Here is a 25,390-nt window from a genome sequence, read left to right as displayed (position 1 = left end):
TCTGTGTCGCTCTCATTCTACATGTTTCTATCTCCGTCATCAGTGTTTCCTAATTGCTTGTTTTTCGAGAAACATGGAACTGGGTGGAGTGCTGAAAGACCTGCAGCTCAACTTGAGTGATGAGGAAGCAAACCTCCAACATGGGTGTGGGATTCTCTCTGTCCTAATCCTACTACAGGCTTGAACTTGCATAAATATATTTTTAACACTAGAACGTAATCTTGTGGGTTTTTTATGCTCATTGTGGTATAATGTAAATTGAAGATAGAAATATAAAGCATGCGCACACACTTCAGTCACTTCATTAGGTACACTTCTAACCAAATTAATCCAGTATGGTAGCTCTGCTATAAATTCCACCTATTAAGAATCCTTTTTGCTGATGTTGTCAGTAAGGTGATAATTCTATTGGGGTCATGAGGCTGAGAGTGTACTCAGTTACCTGTGATTTTAAATGTAAATGCTGCCTGTGGTGGTGTTTTTATTGCATTCAGTTATGCAGATAGACTAAATGAAGTGGCTTGTGGGTGTATCTGAATATTTTTGGAGGATTTTTAGCATTTAGTACGACAGTTAAGAGTAAAGCTTGGAGATAGACAGCACCAAATGGCATGGTGCAGATTCAAACCCGAGCCTTTGCAATAGCCCTACAGCTGAACGTAGGGAGCTCAACCAGAACCCTGTGTTTTTAATGTTTAATGTAGATTTCTAAAGGAGTTGCCAAAGGTACCAGTTATACCAACTTAACATGCAAAACAGAGATGTTAAACTTGTTTTACACTGTGGGTCGCATACAACACACTTTGATCTTAAGTGAGCCGGACAAGTGACACCGCACACTTAACCCCTGCGCTAACTTAATATAATGAAAAAAGTGCAGTTTCAACAGTATGTCTCTATTTTTCTCCATGATTAAGAAAATGTTGCTGTAGTAAATGAAACTTATCTGCTTATCTTTGGGCTTAAAATGTAAGAAATAAATGTGTAAAATTACAGAAAAGGCTCTGGTAGCTCATTGCACAGAATGTCCAGTAATCTTTTTTCTTTCTTTCTTTCTTTTTTTTTTTTTTTTTTACTGTGGACCCATTGTGAAAAACAGAAATTCCTCATAAATGTCTTTAGCAGATATTGAAAAAGTGTTATCTTCTCTCATTTACTAATTACTTTTATGTAGCGTGAACCTCCATGGGGGAAGTCTTTATCAGTAACAAAAGCTGTAAAACCTACAAAAGTACAGTTAAAATTTCAAAACTGGTGCCCTCCTTCATTGAATTGGGGTCTCCCCACAGGTCTTGTGTTTGAACCTCTGAGTAAAAGGATTACCTCGCTATATAACCATGTATCGACATTCCCTTGACTTTATAGCACTTTGGATGGGAGTGGATACTTTACATGTGTATAGTAATAAAAGTACTTGTTATCTAACATCACCGAGGTCCAATAACATTTCACAACAACCCAAACTCAGACCTTATTATGCCTTTGAGGCCTGGTCACAAAGCAGCTTGGCTACTGATGATTAATTAGCTGTTTCTGCTGCCTTAAACATTTAGACTTTGAACAAGATTTCTCCTGATATGGCATGTAATTCAGCTGATTAAATAATGTGTCCTGCCAGCCAAACCGACATACCCGACTTGCTCAATGACAGACTTGGCAGGTGTCAGACCGATTCTTAAGAATGTCAAGTGACAGTCAGTCTAGAAGCATGAATGTCACACTGTTTGTGTGTGAGCTTGATTATTGGGAGTGCCGTCTTTTGAACGGTCATAGGTATGAAAGGTGCATAACATCCATGGGTGTGACAACACAATACTGATAGGTGAAATCCTCCTAGTAACAGCGACAGTACGAGAGGAATGCAGGCTATCCAGACCTGAATTAAAGGTTAGAGCAGTCTGAAGCAAAGATTTTAAAAGACACATTTTTGAAGGAAATACCCTCTCAGCTATGATTATGATTTGTCTTTAACTAGCTGAACTTGTCTGTATATTAATGAGCAGCTTGAGAACCCTCAGATTCATTTCCTTAGAGTTCGAGATGTCTCTGCTCTCTTTGCAGACTTTACAACGTTTAAGTAAAAGATCAACACTGGGTGGCGCTAGAGCAATAATGATAGAAATTATTTTCCAGGTTGCTTAGCTACGTGGAAATATATAAATGTAAGACAAGTTGCTCAAGGCAAAACATGTCCTTAAGATTTACTGTTAGTGAGTCAGAAGAAAAGAATAAATATAACCTGTGCTATCAAGATGACTGAAAGAGTTAGTTGTAAATATGAACTGTCAATACCAAACATAAATGCAGAAGCTACTTTCAGCTGCCCCTTTAGTCACAAAGGGTCACAGGTCTCTTGAATTTTGTAACGTGCAACAACTGCACTATTTAGAAGAAATTCAATTGGAAAAAAATCATATAATAATGCAGTGAATGCATTTCACTCTAATCCGAGCAATTTGAACATAAGAGGTTTGAGTCAACATCAGCACTTTCATTCAAGCATAAATGAGGCACATCGATGTGTGCGAGGAACCAATTAATTTCCTCTCCAGTCATGTAGAGAAACACATTAGGAGTCATTAGCTGCCATTAGAAACACAGTCCTACTGGGTTTTAGATCGTTAATATTCTCAATGAATGAAAAGAAACTAAATACGACAGATGCTTGAAAAAGATTACCCACGTTTGAAACTAATTGCTTGAACTTTAAACACCACATTTCATTTCCCAGGATGAATGAAGGCTGACATAGTTCTATCCATATAGTTGATTTTGTCAAGGCACATTATGTCAGGTCAATACTGATGATGCTGAGACACTATGATATAAAGAGATCAGAGTTAAAACGTAAAATGTAAAACCTAACAACCTACTTAGACTCTAATAGTAGCCCCATCTCCTGTGTGTGTATGTGTGTGTCTGTCTGAGGCGGCTGGATATCGTCTCTGTCAGCTCTGCTCATGTTTGTGTCCTGTATGGACTTCTACTCTGCCCAGGCATCCCTGCCCCTCCTCCCTCTATTTGGGACTGGCCAGAGCTGAGAAAACCAGGGGTTAATAAGGGAGCAGCCTCTGGATGCGACTGCATCTTCAATACCGAATCATGATCTTTTCATAACCTGCCACGTAGAGACCATTACAACTGCTATGATGCACTTCAAGAGAGCTGCTTTTCACTTCTAATATTTCACATGACAGCTGTGAGAGCACAATTCTTCAGGTTTTGTCATGGCAGATGCATGCTGGCACTCTGACACTGATAATCTCTGGATGCTTTCTCGGTTGCTATGAGAAGAGACAGTAGACCTACCTCTCTCTTGTCATTGGGCCACTGCAATACTGTGCAGCCAATAAAGCACCACTAGGGCCTGTGTACCCCTTTGTCATTCTCTCTTGCTCTCTCTCCCTAAATAAATGCATCACCCCTCCACATGCACAGACATTTAAAAGGAATGCAGCGAAGCATGTTTGAAACATGACCTGCTAATTGCATCATCCGTTGCTATATCATGAAGGTATAAACACCTGTTTCCTTTTCCACCTTATACTGCAGTAGGGTGTTGTTTGGCCTTTGCTTCCATTTTGATGTTACCCAACACAGTGTTTCTCCTTTTTTCTTTTTTATCTCTCTCCCTGCAGCTCCCCTGCACCCCTGTGTCACCCTTTAAAATATCGCCATCACCATCGCAATCTGGGTAATGCATAACTGACGCACTTCGGTAATGTGCAGCTTTACACTGAGGCAGTAATGAGAAGATAAAACAATCACACTCAGTGAATAATCCCCACACACAAGCACGGTGAAGATCAATTAAGAGGGACAGCAGATCGATAACTGCAGTCCTGGTGCCAGCTAAGGAGAAGTTTAAGAAGGTAGATCAAAGGGCAGGGTTCACAGCTACACAGGGTTCACTGTGTAAATGGAGCAATGCTAAACGGAATAGTGCAGCACGCAAAAAAAATAAATAAAAAAATAAATCAAAGCAGTTTTAAAAATATGCAACTCTGTTTTTAAAGGCCACTCTTATTGCGGACAACGATTCCAAGAGCAATCCATCTTCGTATTTGTGTGTGCCAATTTTAGATCAACCTGGGAGGGGCCCTTGCTATATTGACTTCTACAATTTAAATGTCCACAATCCAACTGTGCACAGTGTTCAAAAAATAGCCCTGCGGATTTGCCTTTGATCTATGAGGCCGTCCTTAGCCTCGACGATTATTTTTCTGATGTAAAAAAGAAACGTGAACTACGCATTTGCAGTGATTGTGTAAACAGAGAAGTAATTGATCAGCTAAATCAATGATAGCATCGCTCGGTTCAGACGTATGAAAATATCCCGGCATGCTGGCGACGCAAGGCTCGGCCAGGGAGGGGAGGGATGATGGAGCTAAGATGGCAGCCCAACTGAGGGTGCTGCCTCTCCGGGGTCAAGAAATATTCAAGAAACGAAGCAAAAAACGAAACTCGACAATGCGATTTTTCTAAATGAATGCTTTCGTTTCTGCTTTTTCGCGAGAAATTTCAGTTATGATTTGAGAGGATCATCCTTGGAGTCGAGCACCGTGTTGACGCTGCGGCCGGATCGCAAGACTACACTGGGTTTTTAGCTGCACCACCAGATTGGCTACAATTTGCGCTTATAACCGCTGAGGACCGTGGATGCTCGTTGTTGTTTTTTCGCAGCTCGTAGCGGACAAATGATGTGACATGTGGCGGATACATCGACACGTGGATTGCGTCTGATGGCTAGAGATTATCTGGCTGTGATATATTTTGTGTGATATATACATATATATGCATTGTTCTGCAAAACGATGATGTGTGCTGCTGCGGCAGCGGCCGCCGGTGGTGGGATTCTGCCCTCCTTATCGCCGTCGATGGGGCTGGGTGTCAGGGTCATTTCTGGAGCAGGAGTCGACCTCTCCACCGTCGGTTCGGGGATGGGTTCTTGCCCGACACCCGGAGTCCAGTCGGATTGTCGGACTCGGTACCAGCTTTTACTCTCAGGACGAGCCCTGGCGGAGAGATACAGACGGATTTATACCACCGCCATCAACGATAAAGAGCAAGGGATAAATCAAGGAAGGTGAGCGGATAAAATGAAATCAAAAATATCGCGGAGGCTGGGCTGTCATTCGTAGGGCTAACTAGGCTAACGAAGCTAAGAGTAACCCCTGCTCAGCGGTGCGTCAGTCAATACCAATGAGCTAACTTTCACGCATATTTCTTATTATATATGGTTTTGGTTGCATCTCATTTTTTGTCACACAAGCACGTGTTTTAACTACGGGTAGTATTTCAGGAACTCCATAATTTGTTTGCGGGGTTAGCTTGCTAGGTAGCAATTTTGACTTCGACTTCCTTAGCTTATGGGAGCCATCTAAGCTAACGTTACGTTAGTTCACCCTGATGCGAGGGCTTTACATTCCCGGTGCAAACTGCTTCGGCTATGAACTGACACGCTGTGACTAAAATGCAAGCTTTTTCTACTCGAGACATGTCCACTAGAGAAAAACCTCTCTGTGGGGTGGGTTCGCGTCCAAAACGAGCTAGCCGGCTAGCTGTCATGGGAGTAGTTTGTGATGTTTTGAGTGAGGTGCGATCCGGCTAAATGCAAACATGCGCCCCACTTGTGTAATATATTTGTTTACTTATGTATTTATTTATTAAACTGTCACTTTACTTCATTGTCACCCATTATTACCGGCCAAGAAGTGGTGTTGTGTGTCTAATTAGGCCCAACGGCGTCATTGTGAGCTAGCACCCGACCTTTCACCAGGTTACCTTAAACTTAAACCGGTTAAAGGCAGAGGAAAAAAAGTCACGAGGCTGACTTTGGCTTGCTGTCTATTTAAAAAATAAACAACAAACAAATAAAGAAACAAACAAGCACAAAACATTAACTGCTTATTGCTACTGTGCTCACACTTGTTTGAAACGTGAGCCGTGTTTGGGTGAGGATGTGTGGGGAATTTGCTGAACTCATTTGCTGTTCTAGCATAAGCGGGTAATACACTTACGTCATTCTAGTAAGTCAGGTTGTAGACTGAATAGCTGGATCATCGCTGCATCCTCCCCTCACAAATCCAATTGCTGTTCTCAGTGTGGACAATGGTTGCTTTAACCAAGGACCAACATAATGCTGAACGCTACTCTGTTTTTATAAACAAATGTTGAATTAATTGGTGTATATGAAGGAGCAGGCAGAAGAAAATCCTCAGTCTGTCTAGTTGGTTGCTCATGTCCTTTTCAACTAACATCTGCCACCAGATGTTTATTTAAAAAGTGCTTATTTAAAAAGTCATAGGCATACTCAGTTGGCCTGTTTTGGAAGCTCTTTGGAGAAAGTTGCTAAAAAGGAGTATCTGGATCAGCCTTGATTGAGACCTGCTATCATGCTATTTGTATGGTGCTGGAAAGCAATATTCAGCTATGCTATTAAGTAAAAAAAAAAAAATAGGACACTTAAAACCTGTAAATATTTTATGCTTTTTTTGTAGTGAGTAACTGTGGTGACTAATTTTAGTGGTGTTTCTATTTCTAGCTTCGCATTACATCTTATTGACAGGTGGATTTGTAAGAGAGACTGGCCACAAAAAGCCACTGCAAAACAGATTTCAGTGACAGCTCAAAGGCATCAAAGGGGAATTTCTGCAGAAACAAACTAGTGCCTATTTTGGGAAGGTTTGATATGAGAGGCAACAGTGAATGTGAATTTCCTGACGCACTTATGGCGGTTAAGCAAGATGAACTGTGCTTATAGATCTCTGCTTTGCTCGCTCTGCAGAGTGAAACAAAAATGAAATCGACACAGCTGTGTGGGATGTTAGAAAGAATTTAAGATTTTGACATTGAAATAGTTTGAAACCTTGCATGAAGAATAATTGTTTACCTTCCCTCATGTCTGAAGTGTTACTATGTGCTGTCTCTTTAAGTACAATGTTGACCTTTGCTTTAAAAATCAAGTGATCCAGTTGTGCACATTTCATTTTTACACTTCCACACATTTCATTTTTACACTTCCACCTTTGGATGATAGCTTGAGCAAGCTTCTACATCCTTTGAATGTTGACAAGAAGTCCAGAGTTTTTGCTTAAAAAGAGCACAGTTTTGCAAAACTAACTGATCACTGTTTGCTTCCAGGGGAAAGAAGGCATTGAGTAAGAAGAAACTTAAAAGGCGACAGAAGGTCAAGTCAAAAGTCAAATCAAGAACAAAGGTAAGGGGCACTTTAATGTCTAAAAGCTGTTAGGCAATATTAAATTGTGACTTGGACTACCTTTGCTGTACTTGTAAATCCTTAATTCACATTGCTACTACTCTGTAAAAAGTAGTAGGAAATAATCACTCATAACCCTCTCAGTGCTCCTTAAAATATTTAATAAGCATAACACATACTTTATGTATTTCAATTTCTCTCCTCGTGTGAATGAAAACATCAGTTTTATTTTGTAACTGCCATGTTTGCAAATGTGTTGGTATGTCTTTTTAGCTGGCTTAACTCTATTGAACGAATTGAACAGATTAAGGATGAGATTAAAGACGAGATTAGCTCCTCTGTTGTCTGGAGGGTATTTGGCACAAACATTGTTTTTTGTTAAGTCAGGCTGATCGGGCATCAGTAAGCCCGTCCACGCAAGAAGCTGACGTGGTGGATAGGCGGAATGAGAGACACATGGGAGTGGCTCTGACTTGTTCATGATGGCCTGTTGCCGAGCAACCTAATGTGTTCCACATCTCCACGGCAACTGTTTCCTGCTTCAGTCTCCTCCTTCCAAAGAGGGATCCTAGCCTGCATCAGAGGATGCTGTTGTGTTTCTCTTTCAGATGGCGATCTTGCAGGGCCAGCATTTGTTAACAAATCCTAAGATTTATACATTTTGACCTTGGACTGCTCATCTTTTTTTGTACTACAAAACCATGAGTTCCTGCAGTCTGCCTTTGGTGCTGTTCAGTCCCAGTTAATTCGACTTAAGTTGACTTTTTATTGCACAAAAACTGCATTTTCTTCACTCAGTTGTAAAGTTGTCCAACTCTTGGTTTCTGTGGTTTTTGTTTGTAACAATTTTTGCTGCCCTCTTGGCCAGGTCACTCCTTAAAAAAAACAAAAGGTGTGAAACTCAGTGAGACCTAATAACAAAATCTGCAATAAGTACAGTCACCTTTGATTATGTCTCATGTTATTTTATTTTATTTTTTTTTCTTGTGATTGATAGCTTGGTCTCCTTTCATGATTTCCCATATATTTCTTAGACTTTTTTTTTAAAATTATGTTTTTGAGGAGCTTACAGGCATAAGCAACAGAGATTAACATGATAATAGCAGAAGAGAAAAGAGGCTTTACTCTGACTTCTTTTGTCATCTTTCTCCTCAAGTATTCCAGACAAGCAATCCGGCGTAGAGTGGCCGAGTCAGCTCAGGTTGAATTGCTCACAACGCTATGAGATATTCTGTGTGGTAGGCAAGGCTGGCTGGCAGGGAGGCATAAAAACGTGGGCTGTTACTCTGGCAGTCGTGCTCTGTTTGTATGTGTTGTGCTCACTCTTGCTCTTTCACGCCTCTGACACTCGTGTAGTCAGACAAGAGCGTGGTTTGAAAGCTTTTCTCTCCCCCCTCCCTGTCTGCTTCTGTGCTTACAAACGTGAAAGTAGAGTGAGCATAAAGCCAGAGCATAAACACTTATCATCCTAATGAAGAGGATGATGTACTGTCTTGTGTACAGTGAAATGTGTTTTCTGTGCCATTTAGAAAAACTGTCATTTTAATACCAACATAATGGTGCAAAGTAATACATTGAAAAGAATACTGTCAAACTTGTATAATAATGTCTTATTAAAGACAAACACAGGGAGTGAGCATGAGACATTTCATTCAGTGGATTTAAGAGATGTGAGGGCTTAATTAGTCATGCTATGGCAGATAATGTGATGCTGTCTTTGTACACTGGGAACTCCCCTACCTGTGTCACACACCACAGGTGATGTGGTATTCTTGCAGCAGTTATTTTTTTGTGTAAGTAATACTTTAATGATTTCAAAGAAAGGAATGCCTAAAACATCAAATAGTATATCCTAAGGTTATATTCATATACAACTATTCTGCACTTGCAAGATACAGTTTGGAAATTTCCATAAAGAGCACATTTCCAGTTCAGAATATTCAGACCGTTGCATCTGCAAACTATTTCCAGCTTTCTTAGGTGGTTTGTGAAATAATGCAAGTGCTGGGGAAGGTTAGGCATCTAAAACCTGGATTGAATTCATTTAAAAAAATGAATGAATGAATGAATGAATAAATAAATGCGAAGGAAATAAAGTCTGGGGACTGTTGAGAGTTAATGTGTTTGCCCCAGTCCTCAATTGCATGTACTTTAGTTGCCGCACTAAATAAATGTGACCACTTCCTGAATTTGAACTACTTTTTGACATTGTAGCTGTATGAATGTTTTGATACATGGGAAATGTGAAATAATTTTGACGAATAACATGGCAAATATAATCAATAGCGTCTCTATTTCTGCACGCATTTCAGCAAACGAAGAAGAAATAAATACCAAAGCACATTAACGTGCATAAAGTATCAAAATGGAAAGGAAGTGATCAAATGTCACCAGTAGGGCTGGGCCATATTATTTGGGTTAATACTGGTTAAAAACAAAGGAGGTTATAAGATGCTCTCAGATCAAAGTAATAATTCCCTAGGCAGGATGACAACACAAGCCCAGACATGTCTGAGAATGAGAGCAGTGCATCAACCTCGAGTGACAATTTAGTACCTAAAAAGGAAGGTATGCCCTTCAACAAAGCACAGTATTTTGCCAAATATCCAATAAAGCTTTTCCAGCTAAAGGTGAAAACAACAAACGTGTTTGACCACTTAAGTCAAAAACACACGGTTCAGTATATGCAGGCTCTGAAGGGACGTAAAAGGGGGGATGATAGAACTGGTGATTGACCTAAAAGTAAACTAGTGACTCAATCAAGCATTGCTGGAGCGCTCCTGTCAAAAGGAAGAGCAAATGTGGATGGAAACCAATGACATGGTTGTGTGGTGGAAAAGGAGGGCTTTAGTAATCAAAAGCTGGGACCAAGAAAAAACCAGGTGGAAAATATTTTTCAATTTCAGTTTTAATATGTGACAGTATTGCTCAGTTCTTGAATGGTTACAAGGAGATGTCACTTTAGTCATGGTTAAAATAAAATGTTAAGATGCTATCTTACTACTTTTGTGCCTACATTACATTTGGCTTATTCTGTGACACTGCATATAATGCTGTGTCACTACTATTTCTCTGTAATGCTGCTGGCACTTAGAAACAGTAGATTCACATTTTGAATGAGGTACTCTGTCATCAATGACAGTGGCTCATTGGAAAAGAAGGCTGGAAGATGGCCTTCATTTCATTTGGACTAATAAATGCTACTGCCCTGCAAGCTTCAGTAATCGATAAAATGTTGTTCAGTATTTTCTGTATCATCATAAATATAATTATAGCAATGTTCCTTAAATGTTGAATTTTGAGGCTGTTTCCCATCACTGATCTGTTTATTACAAAAAAGTCTATATCAATCTTAATCACAGATTTTTGTAGAAAGTCTTTCTAGAGATTTCCTGTTTGACTTCCTCAAAATTGAACAAAAGCAATTCTGCAAATTCATTTTTATTTTTATTTTTAATAAGTATTGTAGGCTGAAGCGTCATTGCTCATTTCCTTCTTTGGGGAATGTGCTGACAGAACTAAATACCTCAAATCAAAGATGCTCTTTGAGCTGATGATTGATCTTATTTATGATACTATGTGCAACCAACAGGAAGAAACTGCAGGACAAAGCCATGACATTTTTTTTTTTTTCTTAATAAATCTGTTCAACTCCGTTAGCATGGGAGTGGAGACCAGCAGGCCCTCTGTGAAAGCCTCTCCTCTGGAAGATGGTGCTTTTATTCTTGTTTTCCTTATTTATTTATTTTTATTTATTTTTTCCCATAAAGCCAGCAAGCAAAAATGTGAGGCTTTCCTTAAGTGCAGTCAAGGGCTGTGTACCAACCTTTTCAAAGCTTTTAGATGGCCATTAAATCATCATTGAATAGAAACGGAAGAAACTTAATTGAGGAGTGTGTTTGGGTCACGGGTAGTTGTGGTTTGAAAGTTAGAAGAAAAATACAAAACCTAAGCAGCATGGTGAGTTTTGCATGCTTGACTCTGCAGTTGTTTATGATCACATGTTTTAATGGTGTCACTTTTGATTATGTTTCTGGTTATTTGACAAGTTTAAATTGGGAACGGTCAGCACAGAGAAACCTGTCACATGCAGTTTGAACTTTCATCGTGAGGAGGACCATGTTTCAGGCTCTAACAAACAAACAGAACAAATGTAGCGTAACATTTCTGAAATCGCTGATTGAGACATTTCACCCTAATCACAAATGTAAATCACTGGTAGGTAGGCTTGGATGTCTAGCTCAGCGGTCCCCAATCCCCGGGCCTCGGACCGGTACCGGTCGGTGAGTCGTTTGGTACCGGGCCGCGAGAGTTGAGGCTCAGTTGTGAAATGTATAGTTTTCAGGGTTTTTATCGGTTTTCAGCATTATTTTGTTATCGTTTTTATTGTTAACTCAGTTTTCCTGGGTCTTTTCATGTCTGTTATGAATAAATCTTCTTTTTTTCGGTACCGGTACTAGTTTTATTTTGTTGTATTTATCCGCGACACCTTAAAGGCCGGTCCATGAAAATATTGTTGGGCATAAACCGGTCTGTGGCGCAAAAAAGGGTGACGACCGCTGGTCTAGCAGACAGAGGTGATCTGTCAAAAGACCAGGGACATGGTATAAAACCCTGATTAATGGGTTAGCAAGGTATGCTGAACTTCATGTCAGAGTTTACATTGTTGTAAGTAGCTGAAGATAGCTCTCACTTAATCTGGCTAGATCACCATGGTAACTGATGGTGGACACATAACCTGGTTTAAAATTCACAGCTTATTTTATTTTTCTGTCTTTGTGATCAAATGCTACATCAAAGGCCAACTTTTAGCACGTACAGATTCTTGAGTTAAAAAGCTCAAGTTAAAACAGACAGTTGCTAGGCTGACTGGGGTTTGGTTTGAACTTGTTTTAGAGTACGTCTGTTAGGAAATTCATGATGCTATGGACTAAAAGTCAGGATACCTTGTCTTCAATTTATCGTTCATCTGTGGTCCATGACGTCTTGTTGCTCAGTAAAGGGTTGGTTGCAGTAGCTTAGGACTGCTAATGTATTGCAAACATATATGGAAATTCTATACCACTCTCCATGATGGTGCTCTCCACACTGCTCTCTCAAATGGCATGAAATGATGAGTAATGCTTCTGAAAAATTTAATTTATCATTATACTACTGCGGCTCTTGTAGTGATGGTGTAAAAAGCTATTTTGGTGAAGGATGCTGCATGTGAACCCACAATATTGAGTTTGGCTGCTACTTCAAATATGTCTCAAAGCCTAGTGCTGTCATACAGAGATGAGCTGCAGAAGTAACAGTTAAAAATTAAATAAAATCTACTGCAATTGCTTTATGTAGATGGAGACATGTCTATAGCGATCAGAACGTATTGTTTTGATCATATAAATAATTTTTATTCACATAATTGATACATGATATAACCACTTTTTTTTTTTTTTTTTTTTCCCTTTTTTGTATTTAAGAACATTTATAAAGTAACAAACCGTAGGTACGACTTTATGTTGTAATTTAAGTACCTCTTTGCACTTCAGATTTTGGTTTTTTTATTTAGCATTAACTCCAAATCTTTGAATTACATTTAATCCGATGACCATCTAGTCTAATAACGTCTTCATGCTTATTAATATAGGGTTGAAGCTTGAACGGTTTGGAAGCAAGACACAAAAAAAATTGTATAAATATTAATCAAACAATAAATGTCTTGGTATCCAGTTCTTATAGAGACGGGCCAAAACTGCTGAGCTTCTTGCATTAAACCCTCAGCTTCATCTTGCAGGATTTTGATGTACCTTACCTTACCTTACCTCGGTTTTTACTTTATCTCCTCAGAAATCATATTTTCCTTGCTTCATGGGTTGTTACAGTCTTCTGTGTTCTAAAAGGCTTTAAGTGCTCTGTGCAGACAATGTGCTCCTTTGTAAATACTGCACAGTCACTTGGTCACAAGAGGCTAGGTAGGAGAGCAGGAGACAGAAGTGTTAGATGAGGGCTGGAGGCTGATTTGAGCTGAAAATGAATGACCTTTCTTCCCAAATAGATGACATCACCCTCTGTGACTGTGATGCCAAAAGCGAGAGAGGGACAATCGATCAATGTGATTCTCTAGAGGTTGCCTCAGGACTGTAGTTCAAAATGCTTTGCTTGGTGGGATGGTGAAAGCTTATCAGTTAGTTTATCAAGTTTCTCTGTGAGCTGTAGTTTCTCCAGTGATTATTTGGATTGGAGTCCTTAAGCTTTGATGTAATGATTAGGATGCAAATTCTCCCTGTTGACTGGTCCAACTCGTTTACATCAGTGATGGCTGACTTGATATTACAAACAGCACTTAGTGTAACACAATTAAACAACATGCAAGAGGCATCATCAGCTAGACTTCTCTAAAATGTCTTTTTGTTTCTAATCCCAGTAGGCATGGGTAGAGATTGTAGACTGTTTGCCTGTTCAGTGTTAATAATTGAACCTTTTAATTATAATTGTGTAACATAATGAGGATTTTTAAAAATATTTTTAATTGAAGAATTATCTTTAAATTTCTCACCTCACTGCACAACAGTGATGATTTACTTTTATTATTATCTTTTTATTCTTTTTTTTTTTTTTTTTTTTTTTTTAGAAATAACTTGGCCATGCCAGCTTATTTCATTTGTCATCTGTCTCTTGAGTGCCTTTTAAAACTTTAATTTCACCACCTTTTTTGTTGCAAAGACATCCTTAAGCATTTTTTCAGTTTAACTTTTAAGTTCAGCTCAAACTAAGTGGACTAAAGGACACGTTTGCGCACTGTTTATGCAGAATATTGTGTAATTAATTTTGCAACCGCGGAAATAGTCTTGAGCGGTTCTTGAAATTGGGAAACGCTCGCCTAGTCTGTACAAAGCAAGTGTCCTTAGGAGTCCGAAGCAAAATGAAGAGTTCTTTATTTTCACAGTCAACACGTGAGAGGACAGTGATGGAACTAACCGTGTAAATATGGTGTTCAGCAGACGTCTTACACTCCCAATTTATTTTGGTTATATAATTTTGTTTCAACTTGAATGTAACAGAAAACATCTGCACAGAGTCCCTGAGGTGTAGATTTAGGGAGATTTTCTCTGAGGGATTCTTACCTCATTTGTTGTGGTCAGTAGGCAATGTGCTTTAGAAGTGGGGAGGGTATCGTCAGTGGGCCAAATTAAATTCCTTCTAAAGTAACTGAGTCATGAGGTACACAAAGGAGGAATGGATTACCTACTTGTCAATGTACAGCAGTTATTTTACTGTAACAAAGTGTATTGAATTTTACTATAAATATTGATGTTACAGTTTATAAATGTGGTTTATAATGAGGATTTTCTAACCGACCCTCCTCACTCTTGTTTCCACACAGGCCGAGAGTCTAGATGGAGCACTCTGCGTGCCAGACATCAAGCTACACAGCAACCCTTCTGCATTCAATGTCTACTGCAACGTGCGGCACTGTGTGCTGGACTGGCAGCAAAGAGAGGCCTCCCTGGCGCTGGCCTCCAGGAGCTCTGTACAGAGCGGCGACTCAGACAGCGAGGAGGAGGAGGAGTACCGCGAACCAGCCGTGAAGCTGCCAAAGGTATAAGCAGGGAAGAGCAATATCAGCTGCTTATGTTGTTGTTAGCTGCACTTCCTACTAAAGCGAGCCAGCGTATTCTTTTGATGGATCTGTGAGATCCTTTAGGGCTTATCGTTTTTATTGTCATAATTGAGGTTTGTGTTACCAGAGATTTCAAACAACCCCCACCCCAAATCCTGTGAGGCTTCTCCAACTATGTCTTTTTCTCCGTGTGCCTGTTAGAAAAATAAATTCACTCTGTGCCCCTGCTGTTGCCGGGCTGACATTTACACCTGGGAGCAAATTTTACAGTTTGATTTCTAATAAAACTGTCTAAATTAGTTTTCTAAATCTGCATGACAGAAAATTTTTGCTCAATGAAAATACTTGCATCTTATGAATACTGAATGCTGCTACTCCCTCGTTCACAGCATTTTTGGATTTGACTTTTTTTTTATAAATTATTTTTATTTATTTTTAAAAACCAGATGCCCATCATGATGCAATCCTCTCAGGGATTTGTCTCCTTCTGGTCCCGATCTAGTGATCTTTCACTCTTTGTTTCACACTTCATTGTTTAAAAATAATCCTGACTAATCAGTTTTGTTAAGATAAATGTTGTTTTATCATTGATACCTATGAAATGATTGGTATTGATGATATATTTGCCGATTTGGTCTTTAATTTCAGCTCAATAACAGTGGCTAACAAACACTGTGATCGTAAGCCTCAGTGAAGTCTCAGCTACAAAAATCTTGAAAGTCTTTTTAAAAAATATTATGTGTTGTGCAATTTTCCATTAATTTTTCGTCCTGTGCCATTTGTATCCTCCTGTACATTAAAAAAAAAAATCCATTATACTATATTCGTTACACTGATTTTAAGCTTTCACAAAACAAGTTCTTCAATGAGACAAGAAAGGACATTTGAATCATTATGTGATTCACTAACAAGCAATTGTGAGAGGGGAATGCTGAATGCTTTCCACTCTTCTCCACATAGCCAAGTAGGTCTGTCATTATACAAAATCTAAGTCCTTCGTAGTCCTCTGCATGCTGTGGGGCCCTGATCAGATGTAGTGGCATTGACTGTAAACATCCACTTCAAACCTTTTAGGGCATGTTCATCTGTTTATTGTAAAATATATAAAAGAAAGCAATTTAATTTGGAGTGCGTTGTTGATTAGCTCATAGAAACTGTGTTCCTTTGGTGTATCTGCAGATCATTGGCATTGGCCTGTGTGGGGTTTTTGAGCTGATAAAAGAGACTCGGTTCTCTCACCCTCTGCTCTGCCTGCGTAGCCTGCAGGCCTTGCTGGACATGCTGCAGGGACAACAGCCTGAGGGCTTCCAGACTGAGCCACCTGATGTGTTAGGTAAAGCAGTATGTGTACTGTCTAATGCATTCTAATGTAATTAGCATATTGTATTTGAAGTATAAAATGCTTATTTTTATGTTGAATCTACCAAATGTATAACGTTTGTTGTTATAACTTTGTTCAGCCATCTTTAGATATTACACTTTAATTGTTTCCTCAAATGGCCAACCTTCCAACCATTTGTTTTGCTTTGCCAGAGTCTCTTTTCCAGTTGTTGTTAGAGACCACGGTTCGGAGCACAGGACCCAATGACCCAACGGGACAGGCCATCACTGCGCTGTCCTGTGCCTGCCTCTTCAGTCTGGTGGTGGCCTGGGGAGACACGGGGAAGATCCTCCAGGCAGTTTCTGCCATTCTTACAAATAATGGCAGTCATGCCTGCCAGACAATACAGGTAAGCAACTAATTCAAACAAATTTGACTGATTGTACACGTGTGTCTTAACTCTTTTTACATGTCTACGATTCATTTTCGAAATCAAAGACAATGTAAGAAGAGTGTCAGTCCACTCTAGTCTTTGTACTTTTTTGTTATGCGTTTCTAGAACAAGTACCTTCTGAGATTTCACAATATTTTGTCATGATTATCTGTTTAAATCTCAGTCAAATGTCTTGGAAGTAGACATTTATGTGATCCTCTTTGGTTAAGCACAAGCTGGAATCCGTTGAATATGATCTTTTCAGTTTCTAAACATTTTCCACCAGAACATGTAACCCTTTTCTCATGTGCTCCATATTGGTAAACATGTTTCTGATTACCAAAGTGCATGCTGAAGTGGATAAAGTAAGCTGGCTCCATGCGTTTCTCAGTGCAGGGAGACTCAGGGCAGTGTCTGGACAGCACAAATTGAGTTTTGGAAAATGTCAGGCTGCTCTGATCTCCGGTTTGATTATTTTACCCTGACTGCATTCTTCCGCCAATTAGTCGTTCTTCTGTTTGTTTCTGTCCATAGCTTGTCTTTTGCACTGTTTTTTTTATTTCCTCTGCTCTATACCAAGCTGTTCTTTCAAATTCTTTGCCAAGTTGAACAGCAAGTGCTAATAAGTGGAAAGGGTTTGTGACTGAAAACATACTTCTCCTTTTCCTGCATTTGGATGGTATTTCCACATGTGATTGAGGCGTAGCGGGACTTGTAGGCGCACAAATTTTATCCTATATAAACACTGGGCTGTGTTTGTTTTTGTTATTTCCCCTTCTTTGCTTATCTTTTATGTATTAACTGGATTATGAATCATCACAATGGCAGGCAGGCTTTTTGAGAAATGTGGGTCTGTGCCTGTCTATGTTCTGTTTCTTTTTTTTCTTTTGTGTTTGTTTGCTTTTGTGTTAACAGTAAGATCAGAAGTATGTGTAATGGCTGCCATGGGAGATTGTGTGAAAATGCCACAGACAAAAAAATGTACAGGAAACTGCAAGTTTTCCTCCTTGTCTTCCTAAATCTCACCAGGTTCCCACCATACTGAACGCGTTACAGAGGAGTGTACAGGCTGTTCTGGTGGGAAAGATTCAGATCCAGGATTGGTTTGGAAATGGCATCAAACGTGCAGCCTTGATGAACAAGTGGGTCCTGAAGGAGGTGACCATTGATGAAGATGAGCGCTGCCTCCTGCAGACTGATGGTTCCTTCCTGTATTTGCTCTGCAAGGATGGACTCTACAAAGTGGGCTCTGGATACAGCGGCACTGTCAGGGTGCGTAGCAAGAGCTGCATATCAGCTTTGCGCAGTTATATTGCTTGAATTTTTCAAAAGCTTTCTGCAGCGTCATAAAATGACTTGGCTTCAAAAAACTTCGAAAAATCTTTTTTAAAATACCTAGTTTATGGAAAAACATTTGTTTGGAGCAACATGGTTTTTCTTCCAACTTTGTTACAGCAGTGCTGTAAAAGTGAAAATTAAGATAATTTTCATTTAAATAAACCACCAAATAAACCTTTTTTGTTTTGTATGACTTTATTTAAGGCTTGTAACTGTTTGTTTTTGTCTTCTCGTGTGTATTCAATTCCTCACAGGGCCACGTGTACAACTCCACGTCTCGAATCAGAAACCGAAAGGAGAAAAGATCCTGGCTGGGCTTTGCTCAGGTGAGTAATGCAAATATTGACATGTACACATTTTTCTTACATTTTGTTGAATAAGAATAAAGAAAACGTTGAAATATGTGTACGTGTACGTGTATGTACGTATTTATATACACTTGTATATATGGACGTATACACGTGTGTGTACATAAACACAATTGGAGCTAGTCATTGACTTCATTGATCATCTGTGTTTTGTCTTCAGGGGTATTTGTTGTATCGGGACACAAGTAACCACAGTATGTCGGCCCTGAAGATCAACCCTGAGACTCTGGAGCATGAGGGGACGGTTGCAATGCCAGGTGATTTATTGACTTGTATTTAAACACCTCAATTAGGCATTAAATTTTCAGTGAACAAAATATCAGGTATATTAACCATCACATTGAATTTTGCAGGTCAGCATTCAGATGGACAGAACATCATCTTCACTGATGGAGAATACATTAACCAGATTGCAGCCTGCAAAGATGTAAGTTTAGTGCTAAAGCCCATCAGTATTCAGTATTACAGTAACACACTTCATCTTGTTTAGACTCTTAGAAGAATGTGGTGAACTTAAAAACTGATTCAGTATGCAAAATCTAGGTTTTTCCTGCATGTTTAACTAAACCTTGAAGAAACTTGCTGTGCATCTGTACTGCTGCAAACACAGGGGAGAGAGCTGGCTTTATTGTGCACCCACTTCCTTTTTAATTCTAATGAAATTGTAGTTTTGAATTAAGATAGTTGCAAATTTCTTCACATTAATATAAATCTATAGGCAAGGTAAAAGGCTTTTGGTGCAGGAAGCTATCTGGTTTCCATTTGTAGTTTGCTTATAGTCCATGGTCAATGGACAAATCGTGTTTGAACAGGCTTAGATTGTCCATTAACATGGTAAGGCAGAGAGGCAGTGTATTTCGCCTAAATGCAGTTGTGAAATCATCTGTCAAACAACGATTTAGCTTTAAGCCTTTGAAATTTATCTGCTTTCATTAACGGTGACTGGCAGATAGAACAGGAAGTCTTGCCCTACTCATCTGATGACTACACAGGAAGCATCAAGAAACTTGCTGTTGACAACAGAAGCAACTGCTGGATTTATGGCCCTGCATTTATAGCCATTTGCATAGCTTTTAGGCTCTGCAGAAAGCAGGATTAAGGAATTCAGCCAATGCAGAGGCCAGCAGTGATGATGCTATATGTAGGCTGACTGAAAATTAGTTGAAACATTTGCAAACGGAAACACAGCAGCGTTCGCTATGGTGTGCGATCAGATATCAAGAATGCATTAAGAGAAGCATAAAAACGGTGGCTGCTGTGGACAGTATATGTTGTTTGGTTTGCTCTGCATAGCATCTATGGATTACCAGTGGAGTACCATGCTTGGACCTTGAAGTTCCCAGATTCAAAAAACAAGTCACTGACTCGCTCAGAGAAGCACTTCTTCCATTAGTACCTACTTGGATCGGCTCAGTGTGTTTTCCATTGCAATTGAGTACAACCTAAGTGTGTGGGGTCGTTATAACAACACGGCCAAGCATCCCGTGACATAATTTGTATGTGACATGAACGCTACAACAAAAGCGGACATCAAGGCAATAGTAGATGTGCTGATCAGTCTGACGTCACATTTTCGGATCGCTTTCAGGTACTAAAAAAAGTACCCAGTACCAGATATTACCACTTAATGGAAAACCTTAAAACCTGTGTCAGTCCGTACCAAGCCGCCCCAAATAGGTACAAATGGAAAAAGGGCTATACAGAGAATTGTTTTGCTTCTCTTTTGAATTGTCAAACTTGAATTGAATGGGGAAAGATGGCCACTTCATACCAGCTGGTATGAATTCTCATAGTTACAAATCATTTTTACACGGACTTGTGCAATGACATCCTTACCTTCTTAACAGTGCTATCTGTTTAGTTTCCTTTTGTCAGTTAAAATGAGGTTAACTTTTCAACTTGACTGGACCAGTGAGGTATCTGTCCCTCCCTCACTCCAAAAAGACTCTCAGCTGATCACCAACTGTGCCGTACAGGGGGTCCAGCTGTGTTTGTGTGTGTTGTGTATATGTGGGTGTGGCAGTGAGGCAAATGGCACCACATGTGGGTATTCTCTGGAGAGCTTAATCTCTCAAGCAGTTATCTGCATAAGCACTCTGTAATGTGAGTGGGGGAGGGGAGTCTCTGAAATCCATATATCTGCCATTGCAGCAAGGCTGTTTCTACACTAATTAAAGGGGGTGGAGTACCGCATGGGGCTCAGAAGCTATATGCATTTATAGTGATCAGCCATAGTGATAAACCACCTATAGTTGGAGTTTAATGATTTGAGGCCCATGTGCTCTGCTCTGTGGAAATTAAAGCACATTAGATGAGTCTGTCATTATCACCACGCAGTGAAAACCAGAATAGTCCCACGTCCCAGCATCCACCCCTCAGTTATATCCCTTTTATCTTATAATTATTTCCTCGAGGTCTTTCCATTTTTACTGTTTTCTTTTCTGTAAATCGTCACGGCCATAGTCATATGTCCTGCGCACTGCCATGAATCAATGTGCTCAATCAGCGTGTCACGCCCTACACCATGTTATTAATATTGTCATTGAAGGGGTTTTCAGTACTTCTCTCCACTAATTTATATATAAAACACAATTCTGAGTTGATTAATAAGTAGAACCTGTGAAGAATGGACAAGATTTTTTGCACCTAAAACTTTTTGTTTTCTGTTTGTAGTCCAAAATCTATTGACTTTATTTGAGAGGGCTTTGGCTGCATACGTGTAAACAGCTATCATGAAAAGCAAAAGAGTGATTGAATGTGCTTTAATATACACAATGATGAGCAGATGGAGACAGAAGCTTTGGGCTGGATGTCCACACTGAAAGCCCCCAAAATATTGTCTGTTATCCCCAGAGGCTAAGTCAGCAGACTAGCTAATAAGTTGTAATGAATGAGTAATTGATTCTTGATGCAGTTCATTAGTTAATCACTTTGGGTGTGACCCATTGTAATGATTGGAGCAGGGATGCATTTTCTTTAAACAGAAGTGTCTTTTGTTAAATGGACCTGGACCATACGGGACACTGTTGCAGTGTTGTGCCATGAAGCTAAGCTGTGTTCTTTCCTGCAGGATGGTTTTGTAGTACGGATCTATACTATGAGTTCAGACCCGGCCCTGCAGCAGGAACTGCAGCTTAAGCTGGCAAGGAAATGTCTGCACGCTTGTGGCATCTCTCTTTTTGACCTCGAGAAGGATCTGCACATCATCAGTAAGTGATGCAAAATACAGATAATGTGTAATAAAGCTTCGCATGCTTTTGTATACCTGCTGAAAGCATTCTGCAGTATACTTGTGTTTGCAAGGTTGCAAATGTATCAAAAATTTCTTACAACTTAATGGGATTTTTTTATTTTTATTTTTTAAATGGTGCACAGTACTTCCAATCCTGTCCCCTTGTGTTTTTGGCTCTAAATACTATGTTCTTCTCTCAGGCACAGGCTTTGATGAAGAGGCAGCGTTGCTTGGAGCAGGCAGGGAGTTTGCTCTGATGAAAACTGCCTCGGGAAAGGTGAGACTGGTGGCGTGTCTGAATTGTTTAACAAAAATGAATGTTGGAACAGCTTCAGCTGCTGAGCTTAAGAGCTTTTGTCTTGCCAATGACAGAGCAGGCACTTTGAAGGGTGAACCTGTGGTGGGGGAAGGACTCAGTTGTGTTTCTGCTTGTTTGACTGCATTAAGCCCATCGTACAATTTAACATTCCTGCAGTTTATAACATCTGTACATAGTTAGCCTTAGTCAGATTTTCCAACATCAAGCTGCACAAAAGCCTAATAAGACAGACCTTTATGTTTAGGAAATGTTTGCTAGCCCTCTTAGCTAAATTATCTTTAAATAATACAAAATTACAGAGTTGTTTTTATGTCTTAATGTCTGCCTTTTTTGTGCTGTCAGGACACAGCCTTTATTAGTGGTTATAGGCAGGCTGAGCTAAAAAGCTTCTGAACTGGCGTTCCTGTATTTCAGCCAGCTATGCAGTGAGTCTCGCCCTACAGTACAATGTCAGCAACTTCAGGGAGGCACAACAAGGCAGACTGGAAGAGAAGCTTCCTATAGTTTTTGAATTTATATAAGAGTAGAATCAACAGGTGTTATCAAAAATGTCGATACAAGTAATTAAGTGATCAGAGGTTTACAATACTCTCTTGTATAATAAGATGAGAATGCTAACTATGAATGTGGTTTGGGGTGTGTGATTGTTTGTGCCTTTTTAATTTTTGTAGGTGTGGCACAGTGTGCTTCTCTTCTGCAGTAGATAGCAGTCTAGGGTAGTTGTGTGTTACACATTCCTATGTCTGTGTAGAGACCTAAACTCACAACGCATTTTATCTGCATATTACCCAGAGTGGATGGGTACAATGAATTTTATCCATAAGAAAGTATAAGCATTTAACTCATGACCCAGATTGGTTATGCTTAATGCATGCTACTGTTCTCTCAAATGCTACTGGAGGTAGTGGAGTTGTTTCCAAAGTGAGTGCCGGATAATCTGAGTCATAAAAATTCTTTTGCATACCACACCAGACTTTGTACATATATGACTAAAAGCTCTTGTATTTGAATTGGCAGCATACACACAAACAAACTTTAGTATAAGAGCCTCAGACTAACATTTTGTAATCTTAAATTTTCTTTTAAAACCCAAACAGTTTTCAGTCTTTTTACATGTGTTTAAATGAGTGTCCTCGTGTTTTATTTTAGATCTACTATACAGGAAAATACCAGAGTCTGGGTATAAAACAGGGTGGCCCATCAGCAGGGAAATGGGTGGAATTGCCCGTTACGAAATCTCCGAAGATTGTCCAGTTCTCAGTCGGCCATGATGGCTCTCATGCACTGCTAGTGGCTGAAGATGGAAGCGTATTCTTCACAGGGTCTGCCAGCAAAGGGGAAGATGGAGAATCTAGTGAGATGACTGTTTTCAAACATTCACCTCGTTAAAACCGGAATGAAAGCCAACTTGGCTGAGAAGCTAAATGTGATGTCTGTTGTGTTCTTTTTTTTTTTCAGCTAAAAGTCGTAGACAGCCCAAGCCGTACAAGCCCAAGAAGATGATCAAACTGGAGACCAAGACAGCCGTGTACACAGCATGCAACAATGGCAGCAGCAGCATTGTCACCAAGGATGGAGAACTCTACATGTTTGGCAAAGATGCTATATACAGTGACAGCACCTGTGAGTTGACAGAAACGGAGCATAGATATTTCAACATTTCCTTGTCTGGTCTAATCAACGCTCTACAATAATTAAAATTTGTGTCCAAAAGAATTGCTCATTCTCTAAAATCTTTATTTTCAATATTATTTTCCTCTCTACAGGTCAGGTGACAGACCTCAAAGGTCATTTTGTAACTCAGGTTGCCATGGGTAAGGCTCACACATGTGTTCTGACCAAAAACGGTGAAGTGTGGACGTTTGGGGTGAATAACAAAGGCCAGTGTGGTAGAGACACCGGAGCCATGAGCCAGGCAGGAAAAGGTGAGAAGATGGACAGACAAACAGACAGATAAACATAATAAAATCACTCAATTTGAGTTTTCCATTTAAGTACTATTTTAAATTGTGATCGATCTGATGATTTTCTTTTTTTTGTGGACATATCTGTTGTAGCATTTGGTGTTGAGAACATGGCCACAGCCATGGATGAGGACCTAGAGGATGAGTTGGAGGAGAAGGAAGAGAAGAGCATGATGTGCCAGCCAGGCATGCACAAGTGGAAATTGGACCAGTGCATGGTTTGCACAGTGTGTGGAGACTGCACTGGCTACGGTGCCAGTTGTGTCAGTAGTGGACGACCAGACAGAGTTCCGGGAGGGTAAGAGACTTACAATGTCAGGACAACATCTGTGTTCTTAGGAACCAAAGAAAATACTCATGACTGATGGGATCTTTTTAACTGCATTAAAAAAAAAAAAAGTGATATGAATATCTGTTTTGTTTGTTTACTTTGAACCAGTATCTGTGGCTGTGGATCTGGAGAGTCTGGCTGCTCAGCGTGTGGCTGTTGCAAAGCCTGTGCCAGGGAGCTCGATGGTCAGGAGGCCAGGCAGAGAGGCATCTTTGACGCTGTGAAGGAGATGATTCCATTGGACCTGTTGTTAGGTATGCTAAATGATATCTTCCAGCATATTACTTAAAGCCCAGATTTTGATCGTGTTGGCGCAGTGACATATGCAAGGAGCTAGCCAAAGAACTGCCCATGCTATTTTGGTTCATGTGAGTGTAAAAGTGCAAAGGGAGTGGGCAATGAAATATTCAAGTAAGGATTAAAAAAAGGACTCTCTGCGTGCCACATATCTCGTTGTTCTGAAATTGCTCTGCCAATCACAGTGAGAAATAAAGAAACGGTATTTCCAAGAAGTCCTTGAGTCATCTGCATGGTTTACACCTGCATTTGGGAGAGCAACAGTGGCACGCAGCATTGTTAAGCTGCAGGATATAACATTTCCCGCATAAACAGGAGAACACGAAGTTACATGGACTGCTGAGAGAAGAGGTATATGTGGTTATTCTGTGGCATCCAGTCGTGGTAAATACAGAGGATGGCGGTGCATAACAGCACTACCCTCTGGTCTGGCAGTTCTAAATTAGAGGCTGCAATTCTGTCAACATAACAGAAGTGAGTACACGCCTGTGCAGTGTTGCTAAAGTATCAAATGATTCACTTTGCAGTAAATGCTTTACAGTAAGGTTGTTCTTCCTTTTTTATGAAACAAAAGGTTCAACTTTTTAGAATGATGGCTTTTCACAGCTCTTTGCACAAAATTTCTGGAAAGAAAAATCTGCTTTTCAGAGACAAATAGTTTTAGCTGCTCTTTTCTAGAGTGGTTATGTTGCTCCATTTTTCTCTTTAAGACTCCCCAAAGGTGTTCTGTTGGATTCGAGTGAGGCGAGATAGTTTCTCAGCTCATAGTTTCTCCTCTTGTGTGGTTTTGGCAGTGTGCTTCGAATTGTCGTTATGCTGGAAGGGTTCTGGAGACTGGGTGCTATCTTGTCAGCCAGTATTTTAGTATATCCACAGGCATTTATGGTTGCCATCTATAAATGTTCTCTCCCCAAGACCTTTAGCTCTCATGCTGCCCCTTATTATCGCACTCCCACCTCACTGCT

At 39.9% G+C, this 25,390-nt stretch overlaps 1 protein-coding gene across 13 annotated transcripts in view; it reads left to right on the top strand.

Annotated features, from left to right (window-relative positions):
* Positions 1–4,352: 4,352 nt before the first annotated feature.
* Positions 4,353–25,390, top strand: part of mycbp2 (MYC binding protein 2) — a 61,591-nt gene continuing 40,553 nt past the window's right edge. For all 13 annotated transcript variants that reach the window (XM_035906675.2, XM_006788186.3, XM_035906669.2 and 10 more), the window contains exons 1-16: positions 4,353–5,086; positions 7,144–7,219; positions 14,586–14,801; positions 16,002–16,155; positions 16,356–16,552; positions 17,606–17,848; positions 18,169–18,240; positions 18,443–18,539; positions 18,636–18,709; positions 21,353–21,491; positions 21,715–21,791; positions 22,983–23,187; positions 23,292–23,456; positions 23,600–23,758; positions 23,891–24,095; positions 24,237–24,382. In XM_035906675.2, the coding sequence (XP_035762568.1) occupies positions 4,815–5,086; positions 7,144–7,219; positions 14,586–14,801; positions 16,002–16,155; positions 16,356–16,552; positions 17,606–17,848; positions 18,169–18,240; positions 18,443–18,539; positions 18,636–18,709; positions 21,353–21,491; positions 21,715–21,791; positions 22,983–23,187; positions 23,292–23,456; positions 23,600–23,758; positions 23,891–24,095; positions 24,237–24,382 (2,497 nt within the window). In that variant the 5' untranslated portion in view covers positions 4,353–4,814. The remainder of the gene's footprint in view (positions 5,087–7,143; positions 7,220–14,585; positions 14,802–16,001; positions 16,156–16,355; positions 16,553–17,605; positions 17,849–18,168; positions 18,241–18,442; positions 18,540–18,635; positions 18,710–21,352; positions 21,492–21,714; positions 21,792–22,982; positions 23,188–23,291; positions 23,457–23,599; positions 23,759–23,890; positions 24,096–24,236; positions 24,383–25,390) is intronic.

Source organism: Neolamprologus brichardi, chromosome 16 (assembly GCF_056152115.1).
Source record: "Neolamprologus brichardi isolate AB-2024 chromosome 16, ASM5615211v1, whole genome shotgun sequence".
NCBI lineage: Eukaryota > Metazoa > Chordata > Actinopteri > Cichliformes > Cichlidae > Neolamprologus > Neolamprologus brichardi.
This window is presented reverse-complemented; position numbering and strand designations above follow the sequence as displayed.